We start from the raw sequence: 25,066 nt of genomic DNA on the forward strand, positions 1-25,066 counted from the left end.
GAACCACACTACAAAGAATAACAAGAGCTACAAAGATGAAGAAAGCTGTTGTTTAGCTAGCAAAAGTTTGGGAATCCCCATGGTGACTTGATCTCATTGGAGTCTCACAATACACCTATGAGGGAGGTACTATAGGCAGAGCACAACCCATTTTATAAATGGGAAAACTGAGGCTGGGAAATGCCAGCCTGGAAGAAGTGGTAACCTCCAATCACATAATTAGTGTCAGGACAATTCTAAGGTCATAGAAATAGAGCTAAAAAGACTCCAAAGTCATTGATTTCAACCTCCTCCCCTATTTTACAGATGCACAAACTCCAGCCTAAGTGGCCAGTGACTTGCCTAAGGTCACATAGCTAAGTGGCAGAGTCAGGACCTTAACCAAAGCGAGCATTAGGATGCTGATCTCCCGACACAAAGCTGAGGGACTTTGCAACTTTGCCATCCTTGTGTCCTTCCCAACAAAGGAAGCTGTCTTTCTCCTGCCCAGTTGCAGAAATAACTGCTCTTCTGAGTGGGGAGCTCTGGGTATTGGTTTTTTTCCCTTTGCTTGAATGCGTGCCTTATCTCTCCCAGGGCTGAAGACACTCATTGTGCCTGTCTGCGGCATGTACGTATTCTCTCCAGTCCTATTGAGAAAGAGCCGGTGTTTTTTAGAGAACAACAATGCTAAACCCGAGTCTCCATGCAGGAAACTTAAAAATGGATTTGGATTGAAGGGGGTAGTGCTGAGAATGCATCCCACCGCCTTGCAACGGGGTGAACTCAGCTTCCGAAACATTAATACAATTAGGAAGAGAAACGATCCCTTGAAATCAAAGAAGGGCTGTGGGTTACCTGATCCGGGAATCATGGACACCAGAGCGGGGCTGCCAGCTGGTTGGCGGGGGACCCGGGCAGCCAGAAGGGGCTTTCCTACGTCACTTAAAGGTCACTCATGAGGTTTCCACACCGAAATTCTTTCTGTGTCACAATTCCGAGGTTGGGGACCCAGAGCAAGCCCTTGGAGGATTCAGGTGATGTTTCCACAGGGGACATTGTGGTAGGCTCTTTGGGCCCGGCTTGGGCTCAGCCCCTGAGAACAAAGGCGTTTCTGTTCTCTGGCTCCGGCCAGAGTCACAAGATTCCGAGTATCATGCAGCCCTCTGGAATTGCTGCACCAACTTGTCACACAAGGTATGCCTCCAGCTACGTGGAGACGGTGTCCGAGAAGACCTTCCGAATCAGGACCTACAGCACGGCACTGAAAAAGCATGTGATGGTCATGGATTTGGTCAAGAGTAACTGGTTCCCGTCCCAGAAAAAAGCCAAGGTATGCGTCATTCACATGTGCCAGGGGATGAAGACGACCAAAAAGATGACCAGCGACTATGAGGTGAGGCTCCAAGAAATGGGAGAAAGTCCCCTCCTGTTCCTGAACAAGAGAAGGAAATGGGCAAATGGGTTTATTTGGAGCCGATGGCCATGAGTAGGTAGCAAAGTATTCACTTGGAGGTGGGACGAAGCTCTTGTTTTTTCTCTCCTCTCTTCCCTTCCCCCATTTGCCCCATTTTCAAAACTTTGGGGCCAACGGACAATGCAATCGATGCTCTATTCACATCAGCTTCTTTACCTATAGAATTGCCTCTAAGGTTTGCTGGTGACCCTGATGCCTGGCTGCCTGGTGAGGTTTAAGCAAGAATAAGAGGTGCCTTTATTCTCCAGGGCTGGTAGTTTTCTCTGAAGGTTTTGGGATGACTTTGGGCCAGTGGCGATGAAGTTCGCAGCCACCCGTCCTGCTCTGTTGAACCTTTGGGCTCATGAAATGAGAGTTTTTCTTGTGTGAGACAGCAGTAGCTTTGTGGTGATTCTGTTCAAAGGATCAGGTATTGGAAAGCCAGGAGCATTTAGGAATTTCACATGTCAAAGTGAGAGAAACTCTTCTTGGACAGGCATTTGTATTCCTCAGAAGCAGTAACATGGGCTGTTATCTCTCCGAACGTAAACACACATGAAATCTGATCAGCTTTTTATTGTACAAGGAATAAATTATAAAAGCCTTTGTCATAGACTCCCCTGCAGCTCACTTACACATCTCTTTTGATAAATGTAATATGCAAATTCTAAGTACTTAGCAAAAAAAAATCCCCTTTATGCATATTGATGCTGTCATTTCAAAAATCTGCTTGCAAGAGCCGGTGGAGATTCTAGGTCTTCTTCTTCTTCTTTTAAAAATTTCCACTGGTAAAAGAAGGCTGGTTTCACGGTTGGGATCAGACACAGGGAAGCCTGGTTTATTTTAGCTCTAGTCCTGGGAAGGTGAACTTCCAGGTTCTCTAGAGAGATGTAAAGGCTACAGATCAATACAGGAGCATTCCTCGCTGAAGGATGGATGGGGAGCCCAAAGTGGACAATCAGAATAGAATTCAAAGAAGCCAGAGGTGGTGTGAGTCACAGGTAATTAATCAGCCATCCATGGAATGTTATCATTGTTCAGTTTTAACTGAGGTGGTTTTTTTCAGATCCTATAAAGGGACAAAGTTTCTGAATTCTTATCTGGTGTTCTATGAAAGGAAGGAAGAAAGGAACCACACACGTGCTAAGTGCTTATTGCCAGGGGCTCTATTAAGTGTTGGGCATAGAAATACAAGCAAATCCCAGCCCTCAAGAAACTTACATTCCACTGGGGTGTTACAAGGGAATCACTTTAAAAGACTGATATATATTAATTTAAGGTCGCCAAGGAATCAGCTATGTAATTCCTAAATGAAAACTCAAGTCAGCCGTCAGCCTTTTTTGGAGTTTAATTACAATAGGAGCAAGAAAGGAATTAGAGATATATATAGAGAGAGAAAGGGGAGAGAAGGGAATAGGGCTTAAATACCCCTTCTGTTTAGGCTGGGCCAAAAGGCCCAAGCCCTTAGATAGCTGGGGCAAAGAAAAGAGATCAGTCCCTTTCACTCACGTGTCCAAAATGGAGAAACAGTCTCAGAGGCCCCCACCTTCAGCTTCCTTCAGAGCAAGCTTCCTCAGAGCCCAGGAACCACACCGACCAAAAACTCAACCCTCTCCTCGAGTCTCCAGACCCTCCTATCTTTAAGGAAACCATCCAAGTTGCCTCCCCTCAGTCCTCACATCTACCAATCACTCTTCATCAATTTGCCTGTCAATGGAGGCTCTCGCTTAACCCAGGACCGCCCAGAGGGTTCTGGCTTTTTGCACATGTCTGTTGAAGGTCATATTTTCAAATGATTAAATCTATACTCCTTTGTTACAGCCCTTTCTAAATCCTGTTAACTTGAGTATGGTAGAGATTGGAATAATTAAATTTTGATCTAGGCTGCAGCCCTTACTTGATCCTATTAGGACTGAATAGGGTGGAGATTTATTCCAAGTATCTCCATTGTATCAATTCTAAAATCAATCAAGACTCAAAGAAATTCCTGTTCTATGCTTAAGCATAGGTCAAAGTCCTTTCCATTGTTCAGCAAAAGGTTTTCTGTCCTAAAGTAATCTTAAGAAGGGAAGAGAAGGAACCTCCCATGCCAATGGAGTTCCCATTCCAATAGACTATCAGTAAGAAATTTTCCAAGTATGAAATATCCCAATGGTGAAATTTTCAACAATTATAAGTCTAAGGAAATTTGAGGTTTACAATCCCCCCTGATGATCATTGGGAGACTAGTCTCCCCATTGATCATTTAACATAATCATTTTGTAGTTCTAAATTCACTTCTAACTAAAGATATACACAATATTCAATTTCTAAGAGAAATTAGAATAGTGAGAGAGGAAATAGAAAAGAAAAGAAAGCAAAACCAATGTTTGCTAGGCGCATTGACAGAAAGCCAAATTAGGGGCAGTCCCTTTTGGCATAAATGTTACAATAAATGTTCAATCAAAAGTTCAGTCCAATCAATCACATCCAAAGTTCATTCTTGATCTTCTTGATGAAGTGTAGGTTTTCGGCATCTTTCTGCAACAGTTCATTCTCTGGATATAAAAGTTTCAAGCTTCTTTCTTGAAGATCTTTTCTCGAACAAAATCAAAATCTTTAAAATTTTTTATAACAGTAAAATCTTAAACAAAAGTCTTGGATTTTTATAAAAATAAAATCTCAAACAAAAAAAATTCAAAAATTCTTAGATTTTAAATTAAGATACAATCCCCCCTGAAGTAAGTATTAAAAAAAAAATATCAAGTTAAGCTCAGAATGCAATGTTCAGGTATGGGGTTGTATGTGTCAATTATCAAAAAAATAGAAAAATAATCAAAAACATAAGAAAATTTCAAAATAGACCTTGTATAGGTCCAGTTTAAAGTAATTTCTATCCCACAAGTATGTAGGACAGAATGCAGTAATATTTCACTTAGCCATTTGTAGCCAAGACTACAGGAAGTTGCCATAATATAAGAAGAAAATAATTAGAATTCTGTTTTGATGGGGAAATGTCATTCCCTTGTCTGATTTTTTTCCTTCAGAGATATAGGGAGCCAGCATGATAGTCAAGCTTTATACTTGTTTGAGTACTTCAAAAGGAGTGTAGATACAAGGAAGTCCTACGACTTAAACATAAGTTAAGCGTCGCAACCTTGAGTCTCACTTTAATATTTCATGTGTGCTCTATTGGCACTATTCAGGTTTAGTCTGTGCTCCTTGTTTTTATCCCTTTTCCTGGAATCAGACACAAACATTAATCACAGTCCTATAATATTTTATCAATAAATGGCAGGTTCCCATAGTTTAAAGCTTTTAGGCATATATTGATATTATAGCAAGAGTATATATATTAACTTGTATTACTGCAGGGAAAAAATATTAATATTAATTATGTGTACCTTCAGTACAAAAATGAGAAAAAATCAAATATTCTGATAAAAAAAAGAAAAGAAAAGAAATAAGAAAAAATAAGAAAAAAATCAGTAATTCAATATATTCTTGAAAAAAAAAACATCCATTTGTCTATGGATTATTATCTCCAATTCTTATGATAAGATAGAGTCACAATTCATATGATAAGATAGAGTCAATCAGTCTCAGCAGAAGATGCTTTCTTCACATGTGAGCAGTGAATCCAAGAGTCTCTTTCTCCAATCTTTATAGATGTTGGAGTAGTTAATAATATTTGGAATGGTCCTTCCCATGAAGGTTCAGTTGCTCCAGTTCGCTTGAAATTCTTGATATAAACTTTATCTCCTGGGTTCAGGTCATGCAGAGAAAAGTCTAATGGTCCAGCTTGTACTGCAGCTCCGGATTCATGAAGTTCACGTAGTTTGTGCTGTAACTCCTGTATATAGGAAGCAATAGTAATATCTCCCCCTAATAGCGATGTATAAGCCGGGGAGAAAGGCTTAGCCTGTATAGGCGGATGTCCAAAAAGCATCTCAAACGGTGAAATATGTAAGTCTCCTCTAGGCCTGCTTCTAAGATAAAATAGGGCCAGAGGGAGAATTTCAGGCCATTTTAAATGGGTCTCAGTGCATAATTTGCCAATCATAGTCTTAAGTTCTTTATTCATCCTCTCCACTTGGCCTGAGCTCTGGGGGTGATATGGAACATGGAATTTTGGAGTTATCCCCAAGCAAGAATATATTTGATTTAAGACAGAATCGGTAAAATGACTCCCTCTATCGGAGTCAATACGTGCTGGTAGGCCAAAACGAGGGATAATTTCTTTTAAAAGTATCTTTGCAACAAAATCTGCTGTGGCTCGGGTTGTAGGAAATGCTTCCGGCCATCTGGTTAGTTGATCTACAATTACTAGACAAAATTTATAACGTCCAGCCTTTGGCATTGTTATGAAATCTATCTGTAGATGTTCAAAAGGTGTGTAAGCCAGAGGACGTCCCCCAAAGGCTTTTCCACGATATGCATGTTGGTTATATGCCTGGCAAATAGGGCAGGCTGAACATACTTTAGAGGCTACAGTAGTTATACCAGGGGCTATCCATACTCTCTTGACAGAGTCCACGATGCCCTGGGTGCCAAAATGACCATTTTTATGAATAGATTGGCAAATTTGGTTATAGAAACTTCTAGGGAGCAGGGGTTTTCCTTCAGGTGACACCCATACTCCATTAATTTGTTTTGCTTTAAATTTTTGTTTCCATTTTTCCACTTCCTTTTCATTATAGGAGAGTGATAAATTTAAATTATCAGTGGTTGTTAATGTTAAAATTAATCCAGGTCCTTCTATGGCTGCTAGTTTTGCAGCGGCATCTGCTCGGTCATTTCCTCTAGAGACAGGGTCAGAGCCACCTGTATGGGCAGAGCAATGAACTACAGCTAGGGCTTTAGGCAGTTTGAGAGCAGAAAGAACTTCATTAATAATTTCTGCATTAGCTATGGATTTTCCAGCTGAGGTTAAAAATCCTCTTTGGAGCCATAGCATCCCGACTGAGTGACAAATGCCGAAAGCATATCTAGAATCTGTATAAATTGTTGCCTTTTTATCCTTGGCAATTATACAAGCTTGTTTTAGAGCTATGAGTTCTGCTCCTTGAGCGCTAATGTTAGAAGGTAGTGAAGCTGACCATTCAGTGGCAAATTCTGAGACTACGGCAGCTCCAGTGTAACGTATGCCATCCCTCATAAAAGAGGAACCATCGGTAAATAAAATCAGATCTGCATTGTCTAAGGGAGTGTCCAAGAGATTATCTCGAGGCTTTTCTGCCATGGACACTAATGTTTCACAGTTATGTAGTGGTTCTCCTGAAGTAGGTAAATCTGGAAGCAAGGTGGCAGGGTTAAGAGTTGAACAGCGTTTCAAGGTAATATTTTCACTATTTAATAAGGTTATTTCATACCTTGTAATTCTCTGATCCGAGAATGCCTGTGTTCTATGTTTTACCAATAATGCTTCAATCTCATGTGGGCACATTATTGTTAATGGACATCCCAATACTAAATCAACGGTTTTTGTTACTAGTAAGGCTGTAGCAGCTACTCCTCTAAGGCATGGTGGTGCTCCTGCTGCTACTGGGTCTAGTTGGGCAGAATAATAAGCAATTGGGCGCTGAGAAGGTCCCAAAGTCTGAGTTAACACACCAGAGGCTACTCCTCTTCGCTCATGCACATATAAAGTAAATGGCTTGTTGTAATCTGGGATGCCTAGAGCAGGGGCAGACATGATAGCCTTTTTCAGATCTGTTAGAGCTGACAAGTGTTCAGGCTCTAATTTGAGGGGTTCAGGAACCGAATCCTTTGTTAATGCTATAAGGGGTTTAGTGATTTCCCCATAGCAAGGAATCCATTGTCTACAAAACCCTGTTGCTCCTAAAATTGCTCTCAGCTGTTTCTTAGTGGTAGGAGCACTCAATTTTTGAATGTTCTCAATTCGTTTTGGAGAAATATAACGAGCACCCGCAGTCAAGATGAATCCCAAATATTCTACTTTTTGGAGACACCATTGAACTTTATCCTTAGAGATTTTATGTCCTCTTTTGTGCAATTCCAAAAGAAGGTGTTTGCTATCTTCTTGACATGTTTCTGCATCTGTTGAAGCCAAGAGTAGATCATCTACATATTTGATTAATTTGCTATTTTTAAATGTTATATTGTCTGTGTCTTGGCTCAAAATTTGCTCAAATAAGCTCGGACTTTCGACATAACCCTGTGGCAGCCGACACCAGGTATATTGTGAGCCCTTCCAGGTGAAAGCAAAAATATGCCTGGAGTTTTCATGTATTGGTATGGAAAAGAAAGCTGAACACAAGTCTACTACTGTAAAGTATGTAGCTGTGCTAGGAATAGATGAAATAATAGTATGTATGTTAGAAACTACGGAGTGTCTCTTTATAACGTGATTATTCACTGCCCTTAGATCCTGTACGAATCTATAGATGTGTTTGCCATCGGGTCCTTTTTTTGGTTTTTTAATTGGCAGGATGGGCGTGTTGTATTCCGATTTGCAAGGGATTATTATTCCCTGTTCTATTAATGAGTTAATAACTGGTGTAATACCCTCAATTGCCTCCTTTGAGAGGGGATACTGAGGGATAGAAGGAGGTGGGCTAGATTTAGTTTTTATCTGCACAGGAACAGCAGATTTAAGTAAGCCTACATCAGAAGAAGATGTGGCCCAAAGAGACTCTGGTATATCTTTAGGTATTTCAAAAATGGAAGGTTCTTTTGCCTCCTGGTTTTCAGAGAGAAGTACAGGGAGTAAATTTAAAGATTCCTCTGGTACTTCTAATGATAATGAGCCATCTGGGGAGCAGGTTATTGTGGCTCTGAGTTTGCATAGAAGGTCCCTCCCCAGCAAATTTAAAGGGGAGTCAGGCATCAAAAGGAAGGAGTGTTGTACCTCTAGGGGTCCTACAGACACCATTCTAGGAGGAAGTCTTTTAACTCTTTGGGTTATTCCTGATACTCCCATTACATTCTCTGAGCCAATAGAATAACATTGTAAATCAGGTGTTCTCTTTAATACAGACCAGGAAGCTCCGGTGTCTAATAGACAATCATAATAGGTGTTACCCACTTTTAAGGTAACATGGGGTTCATTAGTATGGGGAGGGCAGTGGATAGGGACAACGGGTAGTAGGACATCAGGGTCTGGGAAATCAAAGGTTGTATCCTCTGATTCCTGTGCCCCAGCCCCCCCCGGGCACCATCATTGTGTTTGGGATATTCCTTGGGCACCCCCCTGAAGGGCACCTCTCTGAGGGTCATTAGTACCTCGAGTAATTTTTGGACGAGCGCCATTTCTCATATATTGTTGAGTATTATCATTAAAATTTTCTTCAATTTGAGCATTGTCATTAAATTCCCAATTCCTATTTCTATAATTCTGGTTTCTAAAGCTCTTATTTCTATATTCATTATAGTTATTTCCATAGTCATTATTATAATTTCTAGAATTCTGGTTTCTATAACCATTATCATAATTTCTATAGTTATTATTTCTAAAACCATTATTAAACTGTGTATTCCTTCCAAACATCTTAAGAAAGGTTCTACATTCCATCATTTTGTGGCCCTTCTTCTCACAGAAGTGGCAAGTAATGGATTGATAATTGGATTTCTGGAGAGGGGCAATTGTCGTTGGTTCATTATCATGCCCACTTTCTAATTTAGTTATCCTATCTATTACACATCTCATTTTTTTCTTCATTTCCTCCATGTCATCATTATTCTCTTTCTCCTTTTCTTCGTTTCCCTTAAAAACATATATAGCTGTTTTTCGCAATTCTTCAAGGTCCATATCTGACCATCTTGGGCATTGTGTTTTAAAATAATTTTTAATTACTTTGCAACAATTATTTACAAAGATTCTTCTAACTTGTCTTAAACTATTCTCTTTATTTAAGTCCCAATCTAAGTATCTGTCCCCAAACTCGATAATTCTGTCCATAAATCTGGAGGGTGTTTCGTTTTCCTTTTGCTTAATTTTTTCCAGTTCCATCCACTTATCTGTACTGTCCGCACATTCCTTCATGGCCGTGAGGATGGCCTCTCTACAACGGTATAGTTGTAGATAGTCCTCAGGATTATTATAGTCCCATTTGGGATCCTGAGATGGCCAATGTGCTGCATTACGCCCCCGGGTTTTGTTGACATGAGCAATTATTTTATTTTTTTCACGTTCACTTAAAAAAGCCTGTAGTAAGCTCTCAACGTCCTTGTAAGACGGATTATATTGAAAAAATATGTCTCCCATCTTTTTTGTTACTAGAAAAGGATCTTGTTCATATGTGGGGATATTTCGTGTAAATTCATTTATTTCTTGGGGAGTAAACGGTATCCTATGTCTTAAAGTCACCACATCCCCATTTCGTCCTATTTCAGGTACTTCTCTTAGAGGAAACAGGCCTCTAGTTGAATTTTGCACCTGTGGGTCAGTTTGACAAGGACAGGTTTCTCTAGGAGGACAAGATCTCCCTTGCATTGGAATTTGGTTTTGTGTAGGAGAAGGAACATGAGAAGCTGGGATTGCAGGGGAAGGGTTTTGGGGATTAAATTCAGACAAGATTTGCACTGCACGAGAGAAGCAGTCTGTTAACTGGGCTATAGGGAAGGTGTTTTCCATCTCTATTTCAGGGAAGGAAATTTCCTCATTCAAAGGTTCAGAAACAGGTCTGTTTTTGGTAGAGTGGGTGTTTGCCCATTGATCTTGTAAGAAACATTTTAGATCTTCTAATTGGGCTTGCATTTTATCCTCAATTTTTCCTATTTTATCTTCCATATCTCCCATTTTATCCTCAATATTTCCTATTTTATTCTCAATATTTCCTATTTTATCCTCAAGTTTTTCTATTTTATTCTCAATATTTCCTATTTTATCCTCAATTTTTTCTATTGTATCCTCAATTTTTTCTATTGTATCCTCAATTTTTTCTATTTTATCCTCAATATTTTCTATTTTATCCTCAATATTTTCTATTTTATCCTCATTTTTTTCTATTGTATCCTCATTTTGTTTTATTTTATCCTCAATATTTTTTATTTTTTCATCTCTAAATATAGTATTGAGGAGTACAAAAATGACAGTACCTATTAATATAAAAATTTGGAGGTATCCTTCATTCCTCAATGCCCCTACTTCTTCAGCTGCCATATAATTGTCAAAGAATGTAGTACTCATTTTTATATGTATATTTTGTAATTTCACAAAACACGTGGGGAGCAGGGCAAAGCAACAAACTTTCCACAGGGTTTTTTTTTTTTTTTAATCCAGGAAGTTGTTCCTTAAGGGAAAGGATATTTAGAAACAGTTCTTCCAGCCAGGACTTTAGAGTCCTGTTGCTGAGATTTAAAAACAGCTGTTTTCTGTCTATCAGAGTCACACAGCTGGGAAGTATCTGAGGTCCGATTTGAACCCAGGACCTTCTGCCTCTAGGGCTGGCTCTCAATCCGCTGAGCTACCCAGCTGTCCCTTAAGATTAAAGGGAAGAAAAAGAAAAAACTGCTGATTCCAATTTAACTTAAGGAGAAAAGAGAAAAAGTTTTTTATACTCACGTGTTCTAGCAGCTGTGTCTTTAAGCCAAGTTTTTTTTTTTTTTAAAAAAAAGGACTAAGTGGTGAAACAGTATAGTAAAAAGGCAAGGAAAAAGTTTTATTGAGAGGATTCTTTAGACTCCCGTGTGGTCAGCCACAATGTTACAAGGGAATCACTTTAAAAGACTGATATATATTAATTTAAGGTCGCCAAGGAATCAGCTATGTAATTCCTAAATGAAAACTCAAGTCAGCCGTCAGCCTTTTTTGGAGTTTAATTACAATAGGAGCAAGAAAGGAATTAGAGATATATATAGAGAGAGAAAGGGGAGAGAAGGGAATAGGGCTTAAATACCCCTTCTGTTTAGGCTGGGCCAAAAGGCCCAAGCCCTTAGATAGCTGGGGCAAAGAAAAGAGATCAGTCCCTTTCACTCACGTGTCCAAAATGGAGAAACAGTCTCAGAGGCCCCCACCTTCAGCTTCCTTCAGAGCAAGCTTCCTCAGAGCCCAGGAACCACACCGACCAAAAACTCAACCCTCTCCTCGAGTCTCCAGACCCTCCTATCTTTAAGGAAACCATCCAAGTTGCCTCCCCTCAGTCCTCACATCTACCAATCACTCTTCATCAATTTGCCTGTCAATGGAGGCTCTCGCTTAACCCAGGACCGCCCAGAGGGTTCTGGCTTTTTGCACATGTCTGTTGAAGGTCATATTTTCAAATGATTAAATCTATACTCCTTTGTTACAGCCCTTTCTAAATCCTGTTAACTTGAGTATGGTAGAGATTGGAATAATTAAATTTTGATCTAGGCTGCAGCCCTTACTTGATCCTATTAGGACTGAATAGGGTGGAGATTTATTCCAAGTATCTCCATTGTATCAATTCTAAAATCAATCAAGACTCAAAGAAATTCCTGTTCTATGCTTAAGCATAGGTCAAAGTCCTTTCCATTGTTCAGCAAAAGGTTTTCTGTCCTAAAGTAATCTTAAGAAGGGAAGAGAAGGAACCTCCCATGCCAATGGAGTTCCCATTCCAATAGACTATCAGTAAGAAATTTTCCAAGTATGAAATATCCCAATGGTGAAATTTTCAACAATTATAAGTCTAAGGAAATTTGAGGTTTACAGGGGAAAGCCAACAACAACTTGCATTCCACTTGGGAAAGAGAACTTGAAGGCAGGGGGATGGAGTGGAGCAGAATTTGTAGCTCTGTTTTAGGCAAAGATTGGTGCTGTCTACTCTTTTCTATTGTAGTGAAATCTCTGCTATATGTAGGGTCAGCATGAAGAAAGAGACGGGAAATGTCTGTTCTCTGTTAGATGTTTCAAAAAAGAAATAAAACCAAACTCGCAATCAGGCATGGAGGGGATATTTTTTGGCCAGATCAAATTCATGCCGCCTGAAAGCTTGAGTGAGAAGGAATTCAGGTTTGAAGTTTGTACCCAATAAACATTATTATTATCAATAAACAAAATTTATTAAGTAACTACTATGTGCCAGTTACTGCACCAAGTACTAGGAATACAAAAGAGGCAAAAGATAGTCCCTGCCCTCACAGAATTGACAATCTAAAGAAAGAAACAACAGGCCCACAAATACAGAGAAACCAGAGGATAAGAAGGATAAACAAAGTAACTGAGAGAATGCACTAGAATTAAGGAGATGGGGAAAGGCTCTAAGTAAGAGATGGAAGTTAAGTTGGGACTCAAAGAAAACCAGCAAGTTAGAACTGAGTAGGAAGAACATTCCAGGCATGGGAGGAGGGTCAGAGAAAATGACTGGGGCCAAAAGATGGAGCGTTTTTTAACTTGAAACAACCAAGAGGTCAATATCACTGGATGAAGGGTATGTGATGGGGAAGAAGGTGTAAGAAGCCAGAAGGGGAAGGTGGGAGGTGAGTAGGTTATAAAGGGCTTTAAACACCAAAAGAAGCATGTCGTTCTTGATTCTGGAGGCAATAGGGAACCACTAGAGTTTATTGAGAGGGGAAGGGGCGACATGCTGGGACCTAGGCTTTAGGGAAGTCATTTCAGTGGCTGAATGAAGGATCGACTGAAGTGTGGGGAGAGTGGATGTTGGCAGACCCATCAGCAGCTATTGCAGGAGACCAGATGTGAGGTTATGAGAGTATATACCAGGGTAGGGGCAGTGTCAGAGGCAAGAAAGGGACATATTGGAGAGAAGTCGTAACAGTGAAATCAACAGTCCTTGACACCATATTGGATCTGAAGGGAGTAGAGAGAGTGAGAAGTCAAGATGGATCTCTTATCAAGCATTAACGTTCACTAGGTCAGTTTGGCTTCTCTCTTTTTCTTTTTCACACTTGTGGGAAGATATATCCTCAAGTGAATGGCTAGCCACTATTGAATTTCCTCTCTCAGGTAGCCATCACTCTAGACACAATTCAATGGATGTTGACTCCTGCTCTTATCTTTTTAGAGGTGGCTCAATATTGATGGGATTCCATTTCCAGAAAGTGCTTGTTTCTCTTTTTCTTCCTGGGATATAAATCATTATTGATGTGTTTCCATTTCCAGATAGAAAACTTAAGAAGAAATAAAATTATTTGCTTAAAGTCAATAGAAATGAACTGATGGGAAAGTTCAATGAACAGCTATTTGGTTCTGGTCTTGGGCTTTCGCCAATAAACACAAATCCATGTAAAAAGTCTTGGACTAGATTTCAGGAGATTTAGTTTGCTTCTAAACTCAGTCGTTAATTACCTGTGTGATCTCAGGCAAGTTTATTCCCTAGCAATGCTTTGAGCATTATTTCTTCATCTATGACATGAAGAAGGTATACCAGATCATACCTAAGTTCTCTTTCACCTATAATGGTGTTGGTGAGCCTATGGCACATGTGCCAGGGTTGAACTGCTCCCCTCTCACTCTTCATATATACCTGAGGACATTTCTCACTTCACCTGCCCCTCAACCCAGAAGCCCAATGAGAGCATTTCCTTTCTCCCCTGTTGGGTAATTTGGGAGCTCACATGTGGCATAAGGTTGCAGTTTGGGCACTCATTCTCTAAAAGGTTCACTATCACTGACCTTTAAAAGCATTCTATGAATCCATGTCTCATGGTCTCTCTTCATTATTAGGTTCATGATTAGTCCACCATTTACTTAAAATATCCTGACACAGAGGCAGCTAGTAGATAGAGAGCCACCTGGAGTCAGGAGGATTTGAGTTCAAATCTGGATTCATATACTTTTTAGCTATATGGGGAAGTTACTTAACCCTGTTTGTCTATCCCTTGCCCTTCTGTCTTAAAGTTGCTACTAAAATAGAAAGAAAGGGTTAAAAATATCCTGTCACACAGTGGGTGCTTAATGAATGCTTATCAATTGATTGATATTCACATCTTTGAAAACTGTGCAGTTACTCTGTGGACTAAGATACTGAATGAAAAGAACAAATTAATTTATCTGTAAAGGCTTTTGGAAGTTATATCTTTTGCTTTTTTACATCATCAACATTTCTCCAAATAATGCATGCCCTTCCTTTCCTTTTCTCTGGGAGCCATCCCATAAAACAAATAATATTTTTAAAAAAGAAAAATAAAAGGAAGAAGAGAAAAAAAATTGGGGGGGGAATCAAAATACCAAAAAATAATCAAAAGACAGATGCAGTGCACTTACACACCTCTACAATGGAGTGGGGCAGGGGTCTCTTCTCATATCTCTTGTTTGGGGGTCATGGGAAATTTGTTTTTTATGAATATAGCCTTAATTTAAAAAAATGATTTATTGAGTAAGAATTTAAATTTAGGTTTTATGCTTAATATGAGAATTACAAAGTAACGCTGTGGTCATCAATTTAAAATATTATAGCTTAAGTCAAAATTACTTTTAGCAGCTTTATTTACAAAGAGGTGGAAAGAGTGAAAGTGCAAAAATGTAGATAAAGAGACAGATTCTAAAAGCCTACCAGCCCTTCTCCTGAGAAGCCAGGTTTAGCCCCAGCAGAGCCTCCCCAAGTCTGATCTCCATGTGGATTTCCTGGTAATCCTCAGCCAGAGTTCCACCAACACAGCCTCCTCCAAAGCCAAGTCAGGAATCTCATCCATTCACCCAGCAAGCCAACTCAGGATCCAGGGAAAGAGTCTTTTCCTCTAGTCTGGCTCACTGATGCAGAGTGAAAATACTAAATCCTTGAGCTGACCTTTTAAAGCAGTTTTCTCAAAGTCACTTTCTGTCATTCCCCCATTTTAAGGGAACCAATTGCAGTCTTTCAATTTGCCTAGCACTCCCCAAGGGGTGGTGATGGTGGTGGTGTAGCTGTGACCTTTGGAGGTGTGAGCTTACTCTAGTAAGTAACTTGTGAACTTTCTTATTTAATGGTAAGTAGGAGTACTTTAAGTTCTTGATTTGGTTAGCTAAAAATAGGCAAGGAAAGAGTTAATCCTATCCTTACAATCCCCCCTGTGATTCTTTGGGAGACTAGTCTCCCCAGTGAATCATTTAACATAACTAGTTTATACCTGTAAAGATCTTCTAGGTGCATACAATATTTCACTTTCTAAGAGGAAACCACATAGTTGGAGATAAGAGGGAAATAGAAGAGAGAGAGCAAAATCAATGTTTGCTAGGCATATTGACAAAAAGCCAATTAGGGGGCAGTCCCCTTTGGCATAAGAGTGTACATTCAGAATAAATGATATGTTCAACCCCCTTCCGTTCAATCAATTACATCCCAAAGTTCATTCTGGCTCTTCTAATGCAGTGTAGGTTTCTTTATGGCACTTTCTCCAAACAGTTCACTTTCTTGATTTGAGGAGTTAGCGAGCTTCTTTTCCTGAAATTTCTCTCAAAAATTTTATATCTTGGATTTTATACTTTCTCCTATCATTTTCATTCACTTTTCCTCCTATGATCGCAATTGGTGTATACTTCAGTTTTCATTTTTGCATTCTTTTCTTTTATTGCATCATTTCATAAAGGCATTCCTTGCTTTTTCCCATTCATCTTTATAACCATCAAATTGGCAAAAATAAGTAACATAAAGTAATATATCATATTTTAAAATGATTTAAAGTAGTGAAATTCTATTCTGATAGGGGAGAAATAGATACACTCATTTATTGCTGGTGAAATTACAAACTTGTAGAATCTTTCTGGACATCATTCTAGTAGTACACAATATAAACTATAAAAATAACCATAACATTTGATGCAATAATTTCAATTCTGGAAACATCTTGAAAGTGTTAACAACAACAATGACCACAGAGCTCGATTTTTGAGTTAAGCCTTACATGAAATTAAAAAAAAATGGAAGCAGAGTAATATGATTTTAATTTTATCATTTGATGAGAAATCTTGGACACAGGGAGGCTAAAATGGCCCTAGACTAGAGATGGACAGAGAAATGCATATTCCCTCAATTAATTGGTTTAATAATGAAGTGTAAATAGCAGGAACAATTCAGCTGCAAAGTAATTAAGAATGGAAATAAATGATGGTGAGAGTGGATTAACAGTGTCACTTTTATGTTTCTAAAGCCTTTTGATACCATCTGGCTCAGAAATGGGGAAGGCTTACAAAATACACCCTATTCAGGGTTTTTAACCCTTGTGAATGCTGGGCAGATTTTGGATATCAAACTAAAGAGTTCCATGCTTGTTAATCCAGGAAACATGTCCTTGGTGTGGACTAGCTTGACTTTCGTAGAATTAGGGGATATTCAGGTTGTTTCAGGACAAGAAAATACATGATCTATAATTTCTTGTAAGTAGGACATGTGTGGAAATAATAGATCATGAGTTTTTAATAACTAACTACAGGAAAGTCTGATTTAGAATAAAAGAATAACATTTTTTTTCATATGAGTTCTGAGTCTCATTTCTGCCTGGGAGCTGGCAGAGAACAAGTACTTGACTGTTAACACCTTTGGAAGATAGTTACAAGATAGGATCTTGAAGCTGGAGTGTCTCATTCACTCTGATTTGTGATACTTTATGATTAGATGATTAGAGTAATCATATTCACAATTAGATTATACTTTAATGTTTCTGCAGAAATGGAGAGGTAATATCATTCAATGGAATGTATGGGTCTCTTGTATGAAAAATATCTGGGTTAGAATGCTGCCTCAGACTTCCATTAGCTGTGTCATCAAGGGCAAGTCTGATCTCTCAAAGACTCAGTTTCCTCATTTATAATAACTTGTGTACAACCTACGTTAGAGGATTCATGGGAAGAAAATGTTTTGAATACTGTAAAGTTGCTTCAATGGTTCTGTGATCTCAGTCTATTTTGGATTTCCATATAGTGATTGGAGACTCTTGTCCATGTCCCCCTGTAAGTGCTCCATAGAGGGTCCACCCAATATACTGGAAGAGTCTATCACTTTCTCTTAACATTATGAGGATACCAGTGGAAAACACAGCAGTCTACCAGTTATCCCTCAAATTTAACTATATGATTAAATTTTTATTATGCATTACTTTGAATGTATCCTCTCATCTCTTTCTCCCGATTCAGTCCTTATTTATAATGCGTTGAAGACTGCTTACAATCCCCAGGTGTGCTTTTCCATCACCCTCTCTGTGATGCTCATTTTTTCATTCTTTAGAGATGATAATGTTCATGACTCACAACTAAAAATCAAAACTCACAGCATATTAGCATTAAAAAGATAAATCTTTATTTCAGGGAAACTTTGAGGTCATTAAAAGAAGTTTGACATTTCCCAAAGGAAATCTACTTCATTTTTTTCTCTTTTAATTATACATCCCCTCATTTTTATTTTGATGTATTTGTCCAGCAAACACACACACACACACACACACACACACACACACACACAGAGTATCCATCTAACTGTTATAGTCTAAATGTATTCTTCATCTTCATCCACGTGGATTTTTCTGTGGGGATGATTACACTAAATTAAGTGATTAAAAACTCCCTCAACAGGTTCTGCATTGTCCTGTCTTGATAAAATCAATACAATGATACTCATCCAAAGGAAAATCTGGAAAATTCTATAGAGAATCCTTCAACTTGCACTCTGGGTTGGATCGCCTCCTTTTCAGTGGCAAACACCTTTGGCAAGGGCATATCTCATATTATATGTCTTGCCCAATATTAATGATCAGAGAGTTATTTGACAACATTTCTTATATTTTCTTTCAAGGAGTCTTATAAAGTGTTAAGATATGCATGTTCCTTATTAATAGACTCATTAAAGATGCTCTCAGAGTAGAGGCACATTGTTTTCCCCCCCAAAAAATTATATAGAGACAATAAAGACATATTGATTGATCATTATTGAAATTCATCTTGTCATTTTTTGGAGGGATATTAATAAGGTCCAAGCTTTCCCCCCATGGCTTCGGTACCTTTCTTTCCAAATAGCTTGAGAATTGCTACCTTAATGTCCTTACATCATGCCCATGAATCATGCCCAGGACCACTTTTGTATGTGAAGTCTTGATTGGTCAGCTGCTGTAACATGGTGAGAAACAATGCACACTTGTGAGATTACAAAAAACAAACATGTTTTGATCCAATTTGGAACTATAGCCAAAGGGCTCTAAAAACTGCATTCCTTTTAATGCAACAATACCTCCACTGGGTCTGCATCCCAAAGTGATCCAAGAAAAGATAAAAGGACCTCTCTGAACCAAAATAGTTAGAGCAACACTTTCTGTAGTGGCAAAGAAGACGAAATGGAGGGGATGCCCATGGATTGGAGAATGACTGAACAAGTTGTGGTATAGGAGTGTGATGGAACACTGTTGTGCCATAAGAGATGAAGAGCAGGATGTTTTCAGAAATATTTGGGAAGACCTGTATAAATTAATGCAAATTGAAATGAGCAAACCAGGGGAACCTTGATTGTACACAGTGAGAGCAGCATTCTGGTGATGATCACCTGGGAAAGACGTAGCTACATTGATCAAGACAAGGATCCTTGACAATTCCAAGGACTCATGATGAAAAGTTTTCTCCACCCCCAGAAAGAACTGGTGGATTCTGAATGAAGACTGAGGCAGTCTTTTCCTACTTACTTTATTTTTCTTGACTTTTTTTTTTGCAACATGGCTAACATGAAAATGTTTTGGCCTGACTTCACATGTATAAGGAGTATCAGGAGTATCATATTAATTGCTTTCTCAGAAGGAAGGAAATTTAGAATCCAAATTTTAAAAACAGAATGTTAAAATAAAGTATAATTGTATTTATATATTATTGTTTGCCTCTGAATGATATCATGATCCAGTAAAAACCCACATTTTTTTCATGCAAAAATTTTTATGGCTTTTGTTTTTCATTTTGACTTCTTAATTTTAATTTTCAATGTCATATGTCACATTATTTCCCTCCTGCCACCCTTCCCCTACAATTGAGAAGGCAAGAAATATGAAACTCATTTTAACTACTAAGTCATGCAAAACATTGTTTTTAAAAAAAAGGTATGAAAAACAAAGTAGAAAAAGTATGCTTCAGTCTGCACTCATAATTCATCAGTTTCTCTCTGGATATAACTTTTTTTTCATCACAAGTTCTTTAGAGTTGTGGGTTTTTTTAATTTTAATTTGTCATGTTTATTTTGTTCACTTCTTGATATTATCCCATTTATTTTTTCTTTTAAAATCTTTAAAAAAAGAATTAGTACGGTTCTCTTTGAGTGGATCTAGAGGGAAATTTAAGTGATATAAAAATAAAAATATCAATAAAAATTTAAATAAAAAAGAGGTCTGTGTAATAGTTTCATCATGCCAATCATGCTTTTCAATTTCACCTTAAGGACCATTTCTATTTCCTCACATCCTATAGTAGAGATTCAAGTATTATATTCCAAATTTGGTAGTTTTACTATCAGAAATGAGAATAAGCCCTAAAAATGTTGGAAAACTAGTTTTCCTCCTTCCAATTTAATTCGTACAAACTTTTGGGATAACCTGGCTTAGGTGAGCATCATACTGAGATTTTCCTTATATTTATTTTATTTGATTATTAATGAATTTATTTCCAGGTATTCTTAGCCCTTCTTTCACCTTGTCAAACCAAAGGAACCATCATCTGGCAAACAGATATGTATATATAGATTATGTCTTTTGTGTTTCCATTTTTCCAGCTCATTTTCTGGAGGTAAACATTCACAAGTTATTCTTCCAACATTAAATCTATAACTGTATATAATGTTCTTTTGGTTCTATGCCATTTCATTCTTCATTATCTCATGTAGTTCTTTCCAAATTAAAAAAAATTAACCTGCTCATCATTTCTTATGCCATAGTAGTGTCCCTCACAATCATATATCACAATTTGTTTATCCACTCCCCATTTGATGGACATTCTTTCGATTTCCATTTCTTTATCACCACAATGCCATTGTTGGGTTTAGGGTGTTCACACTTGTATGACTCTCTCTCATAATTCCAGATTGCTCTCCAAAATGGTTGGATCAGTTACAGTTCCACCAACAGTGTATTAGTACCCCCATTTTCTCACATCCCTTCCAAAATGTGTCATTTTGATCTTTTGTCGTTTTAACCAATCTGAATTGTTTTGGTTTGCAGTCCTCTAATCAGGAGTGATTTAGAGCATTTTTTCCATTTACCTTTATATAGCCTTGATTTCTTTATCCAAAAACCGTTCATATCTTTTGCCCATTTATCAACTGGGAAAGGATTCTTATTCTTATAAATTTGACAAAATTCTTTCTATATTTTAGATATGAGACCTCTATCCAAGAAACTATCTAGGAACATCTCTCCCCAATTTTCTGCTTTCCTTTTAATCTTGGCAGCATTTGTTTTATTTGTACAAAACTTTTCAATTTCCTGTACTCAAAATTATTCATTTTACATTTCTCAATGCTCTCCATCTCTTATTTACTCATAAATTCCTCTCCTATCCATAAATCTGAGAGGTAATATTTTTCCTGCTCTAATTTGCTTATGATATCTCCTTTTACATCTCAATCCTATATTCTTTTTTATCTTATGTTAGTGAATGATATGAGATATTAGTCTATACTTCATTTTTGCCAAACTTCTTTCGTCGTCCCAGCAATTTTTACCAAATAGTGATTTCTTATCTCAATAGTCTGGATTTATACTTGTGTCAAATACAAGTTTACTGTAATTTTTTATTACTGTTTGTTGTGTTGTATATTAGTTCTGTTCCCCTGATCTATGTTTCTATCACTTATCCCATACCAGATAGTTTCGATACTTACTGCTTTTTAATGCAGTTTAAAATATGATATTGTTAGACTTTCTTCCTTTGTACTTTTTTCACTTATTCTCTTGATAATCTTGATTTTTTGTTATTCCAAATGAATTTTATTATTTTTTCCATCTCAATAAGATAATTTTTTTTTGTAATTTGATTGGGATGGCCCAAGATTTTCTTAGGCTCCTCTACCTTGGTTTTTGATATTTCATGAGGCAACCATCTATTCTCTGTCTATGTAACATTCAGCAAAAAGACTTTGACAGCTCTACATGGTAAGGACATCGAGTATTTTTTGGCTGCTGTGATGCCTGGGTGCATTTGGCCCCTTTGCTGTACCAATTGCTTTAGAATGCTTAACTTCTCCCCCCAAAAGGGCAATAATCTGGGTCAATATCATTACCTTTATCTATTTCCCCCTTTTTTAGAGACAGATGCCCATATAGGCAGATAATGAGATAACCCATGCGAGGTGCCTTGGAAAACTTAAGGCTTTTATTAGCATCTGCTATGATTATCATTACTGATAGGATTAGGTTGAAACTATTCCGATCACATGCAGAACGGTGAGCGGTGAGTTGGTCAGGTCTGTTCTTGAAGAAAGTCATGTTGTCTAGCTATGTAGAGGATGCATTGGAGTGAGGAAAGAAAGAGAGCTCAAGGAGGAGCACATTGCAATAGTCCAGGGGCAATTAAGGCTTGACCTAGAATGGGAGAGAAAGGGATGGAAACTGGAGGCAGAATCAGCAAGGTCTGGCCTAAGGAAGACTAAGGAGTTGGGAATAACTCCAAGCCTGTGAAGCTGGAAGAGTGGCAGCATCTTTAATGGAATTAGGGGAGACAGAGGAGAGGCGTTTTCAGAGAGAGGAGAAGACAATGAGTTGTGTTTTAGACATGTTGAGTTTAAGATGTCGGTGAGACATCTAGTTGGAAATGCCACTGGGCTGTTGGTAACATGGGGAGCAAGGTCAGGAGAGAGAGATGGTGGAGGATCTGTGACTCATTTGTGCAGAGACCATGATTTGAATTCAATGGAGCTGATAAGATTGAGGGAAGAGAGAATAGGGCCAAGGGGTAATCCATGAATGATGGACCAATAAGAGACAGAGAAAGAGTAGTCAGACAAGTAGTAGGAGAACCTAGGGAGGAAAGACTAACCAGAAGAAGGTGATCAGCAGTGTCAAATCATGCACAGACGTCAAGAAGAATGAGGTTTGAGAAAAAGGACTTGGGGAAGCTAGGTAACTCAGAGGGGAGAGAGTGCCAGGCCTAGAGATGAGAGGTTAGGGGTTCAAATCTGGTCTCAGACTTTTTCCTTGTTGTGTGACCCCGAGTGAGTCACTTAACCCCCATTTTTTAGCCCTTGTTGCTCTTCTGTCTTGGATCCTATATGTAGTATTGAGAGAGAGAGAGAGAGAGAGAGAGAGAGAGAGAGAGAGAGAGAGAGAGAGAGAGAGAGAGAGAGAGAGAGAGAGAGAGAGAGAGAGAGAGAGAAGGTCTTTAGATTTGGATACTAAGAGAACACTTTGGATAACTTTGGAGAGAGCAGTTTCAATGGAATGAAGAAGTCAGTAGCCAGAGTATAAGGTAATGAAACGAACTCCTCATCAGTTCTTTATTTGTGTCTTAAGTGAAAGAAGCTGTTGGGGTTTTTTTCTCTTTTTACTTGTAACTTTTTAACAGGTTTTAAAATGTAATAGATAGCAAGACTATCCAAATGACAATGCTTTAGGATTTCGAGGAGTCCTAGAAGAACCCACCAGTTCTTGGGCCTGATCATTTGTACCTCCAATAATTATTTGGCCAGAAATCCTGACAGATTACAGAACAGATTACAATGTTGTCCTTCTTTTGGAGTGGGAAAGGGCCAGGTTTGAACAATTCTTATGGTGATTCCCTTTGGATTTGGGACCTGAGAGAATTTCCAGGCTCAAGTATTTGGGGTTCTTTTTTATTATAGATGATATTATTTGGGGAAATAAAGGCAGCACTGAATGAAATGGAACCGGAAATACAGATGACATGCCCAATCTTCTTATTGTGATAGATTTTTAACTACCCATTAAGAGGCCTCCACAAAGCCCTCCCTGAAGCCTCATCTTGGCATGAACATGACCCATGGCTCTCAAGGCCAATAGGCCAATGGAGAATAAACAGAGCCTTGATCAGGAATTCTGGCAGCCTGGGGAAATTCCTAGGATGGGTAAGGTTTTGATGAGAATGAAGGTAACTCATCCATTCCAGTCCCAAAATAGTGTTATGGATTGGGAGAGAGTGGAGGTCTAGGGATGGAAAAGACTCAAGAGCATGTGAAGGAGGAGACAGAGGATACTGCTGGGAAGAAGAAGGCTTTCTGCCTTTGGCAGTAAAGACCCATTGTCCCCTCCTTTGTGGGCATCTGTGTGCATAAAGGTATTAAGTACCACCTCAGCAGCAAATCAGTCTACTTTCTGAGGGGCAGCCTCACTAAGGAAGGAGAGACTCCTGCCAAGGGACTGGTCGCTCAGTGATGAATTCTTTGGCCATGGCAACCCATGAAACAAAGAAAAGACAAAATAGTCTCAGTCTTCTGCAGCTGCAGCCACTCCTGTAATGAGAACAGAAGGGGGGGGAGGGTCCAAAGAACCGCCTGGTGTTGACACTGTCTGAACTGGCAGTGCCCAGTTTTAGCCAGCTTGAAGCCTTGGGCTCCTCGTCATTCCTCTAAAGACTTCCCCAGTAAACAAGGGCATTTTCCTTCCTGACATCTCTGAAATGCCCATAGTTGTATGAGAGCATCCCTGAGAATGGCAAAGACGTCCGGCTGCCCTTGATGGAGTCAACTTCAGAAGCAACAAGGTGGGTTGGGATGGACTCCGCACTTTGTTTGCTTTGTTCTTTTTCTCTTAAATCAAAAGAAATGCTAGTTCATGGGCAGGTTGTCAGTCCATGTGTCTGTCTGTCTCCCCTCACTATCCCAAGTGGTTGCTAGCAGGTTCAGTTAGGTGGCACATTAGATAGAGCCCTGGCCCCATCGTCAGGAAGACCAGGGTTCAAATCTGGCCTCAGCATCTCCTAGAGATGTGATTTGCTCCAGTTACTTAACCTCTGTTTGTCTCGATTTTCTCAAATGTGAAATGTAGTCATAACAGAACCTACTTTGCAACTTGGTGGGTATGCTTTGAGCATCAAATGAGACGGTATCTGTAAAGTCCCTGGCTTAGAGTGGGCACGTTATCAGGGCTTGTTTCCTTCTCTCCTCCCTCTCCTGGACAAATCCTCTCCGGTTGGTTCCATTTGTACAATGACTAGTCAGTAGGCAGACCCAAGAATTGGGAGAAAAGGAAATAGAAGACATGCAAAGACAATCTCTAGGTTTCAAAGCCACCAGATTCTGCCAAGTCATCTCCAGATGGGAATGAAGAAGCTCCAGCTCTGAGTCTACCAAGACACTGTCTGCAGGAGGAAAAGGCCTGGAGAGGGGCAGGATGTCCCTGGAGGAATCAGCCTTTGGAGATGAGTTTTGCAGTCATGGGAGACTGGGACAGGTGATTGAGATCCCCAATTTAACAGCCCTTTACAATTTATTAGTATAGGCAATGTGCCACTTAATCCCTGCCGAGTGAGTGCTGGGAGAGCCGAGGAAAATCAATCGGCCCTTGAATGACTTTCCAGAAAACAAAACCCACTGAAAGTGTAGGTTTGCTTTAGCTTGCTTAATAGCCAGCTGCCCACACTTTCAGAGCAGTTTCTAGGGCTGCTTCAGCTTTTTAAATCAATCTGTTGATTTTGCACTAGATTTCCTCCTTTGCCTAGGTGACCTTGGGCAACCACTCTGTGCCTTGATTTCCTCATTTCTAAAATGAAGAGGATGGATGACCTTAAAGGTCCCATCCAGCTCCAGACCTCTTCTCTGAATATACTGTTAAGGTACTGACATGTTCATTTATTGATCTGGTATGAGCATCTGGGCATAA

The 25,066-nt window shown here is 39.0% G+C and overlaps 1 protein-coding gene across 1 annotated transcript in view; it reads left to right on the forward strand.

The window, feature by feature from the left end:
* The first annotated feature begins 1,120 nt into the window (after window positions 1-1,120).
* The window catches only part of C1H10orf90 (chromosome 1 C10orf90 homolog), a 299,367-nt gene continuing 275,421 nt past the window's right edge, over window positions 1,121-25,066 (forward strand). Inside the window, exon 1 of the mRNA XM_007478239.3 lies at window positions 1,121-1,375. Within this exon, the coding sequence (XP_007478301.2) occupies window positions 1,136-1,375 (240 nt within the window). The 5' untranslated portion in view covers window positions 1,121-1,135. The remainder of the gene's footprint in view (window positions 1,376-25,066) is intronic.

Source organism: Monodelphis domestica, chromosome 1, assembly GCF_027887165.1.
Source record: "Monodelphis domestica isolate mMonDom1 chromosome 1, mMonDom1.pri, whole genome shotgun sequence".
Taxonomy (NCBI): Eukaryota; Metazoa; Chordata; class Mammalia; order Didelphimorphia; family Didelphidae; genus Monodelphis; species Monodelphis domestica.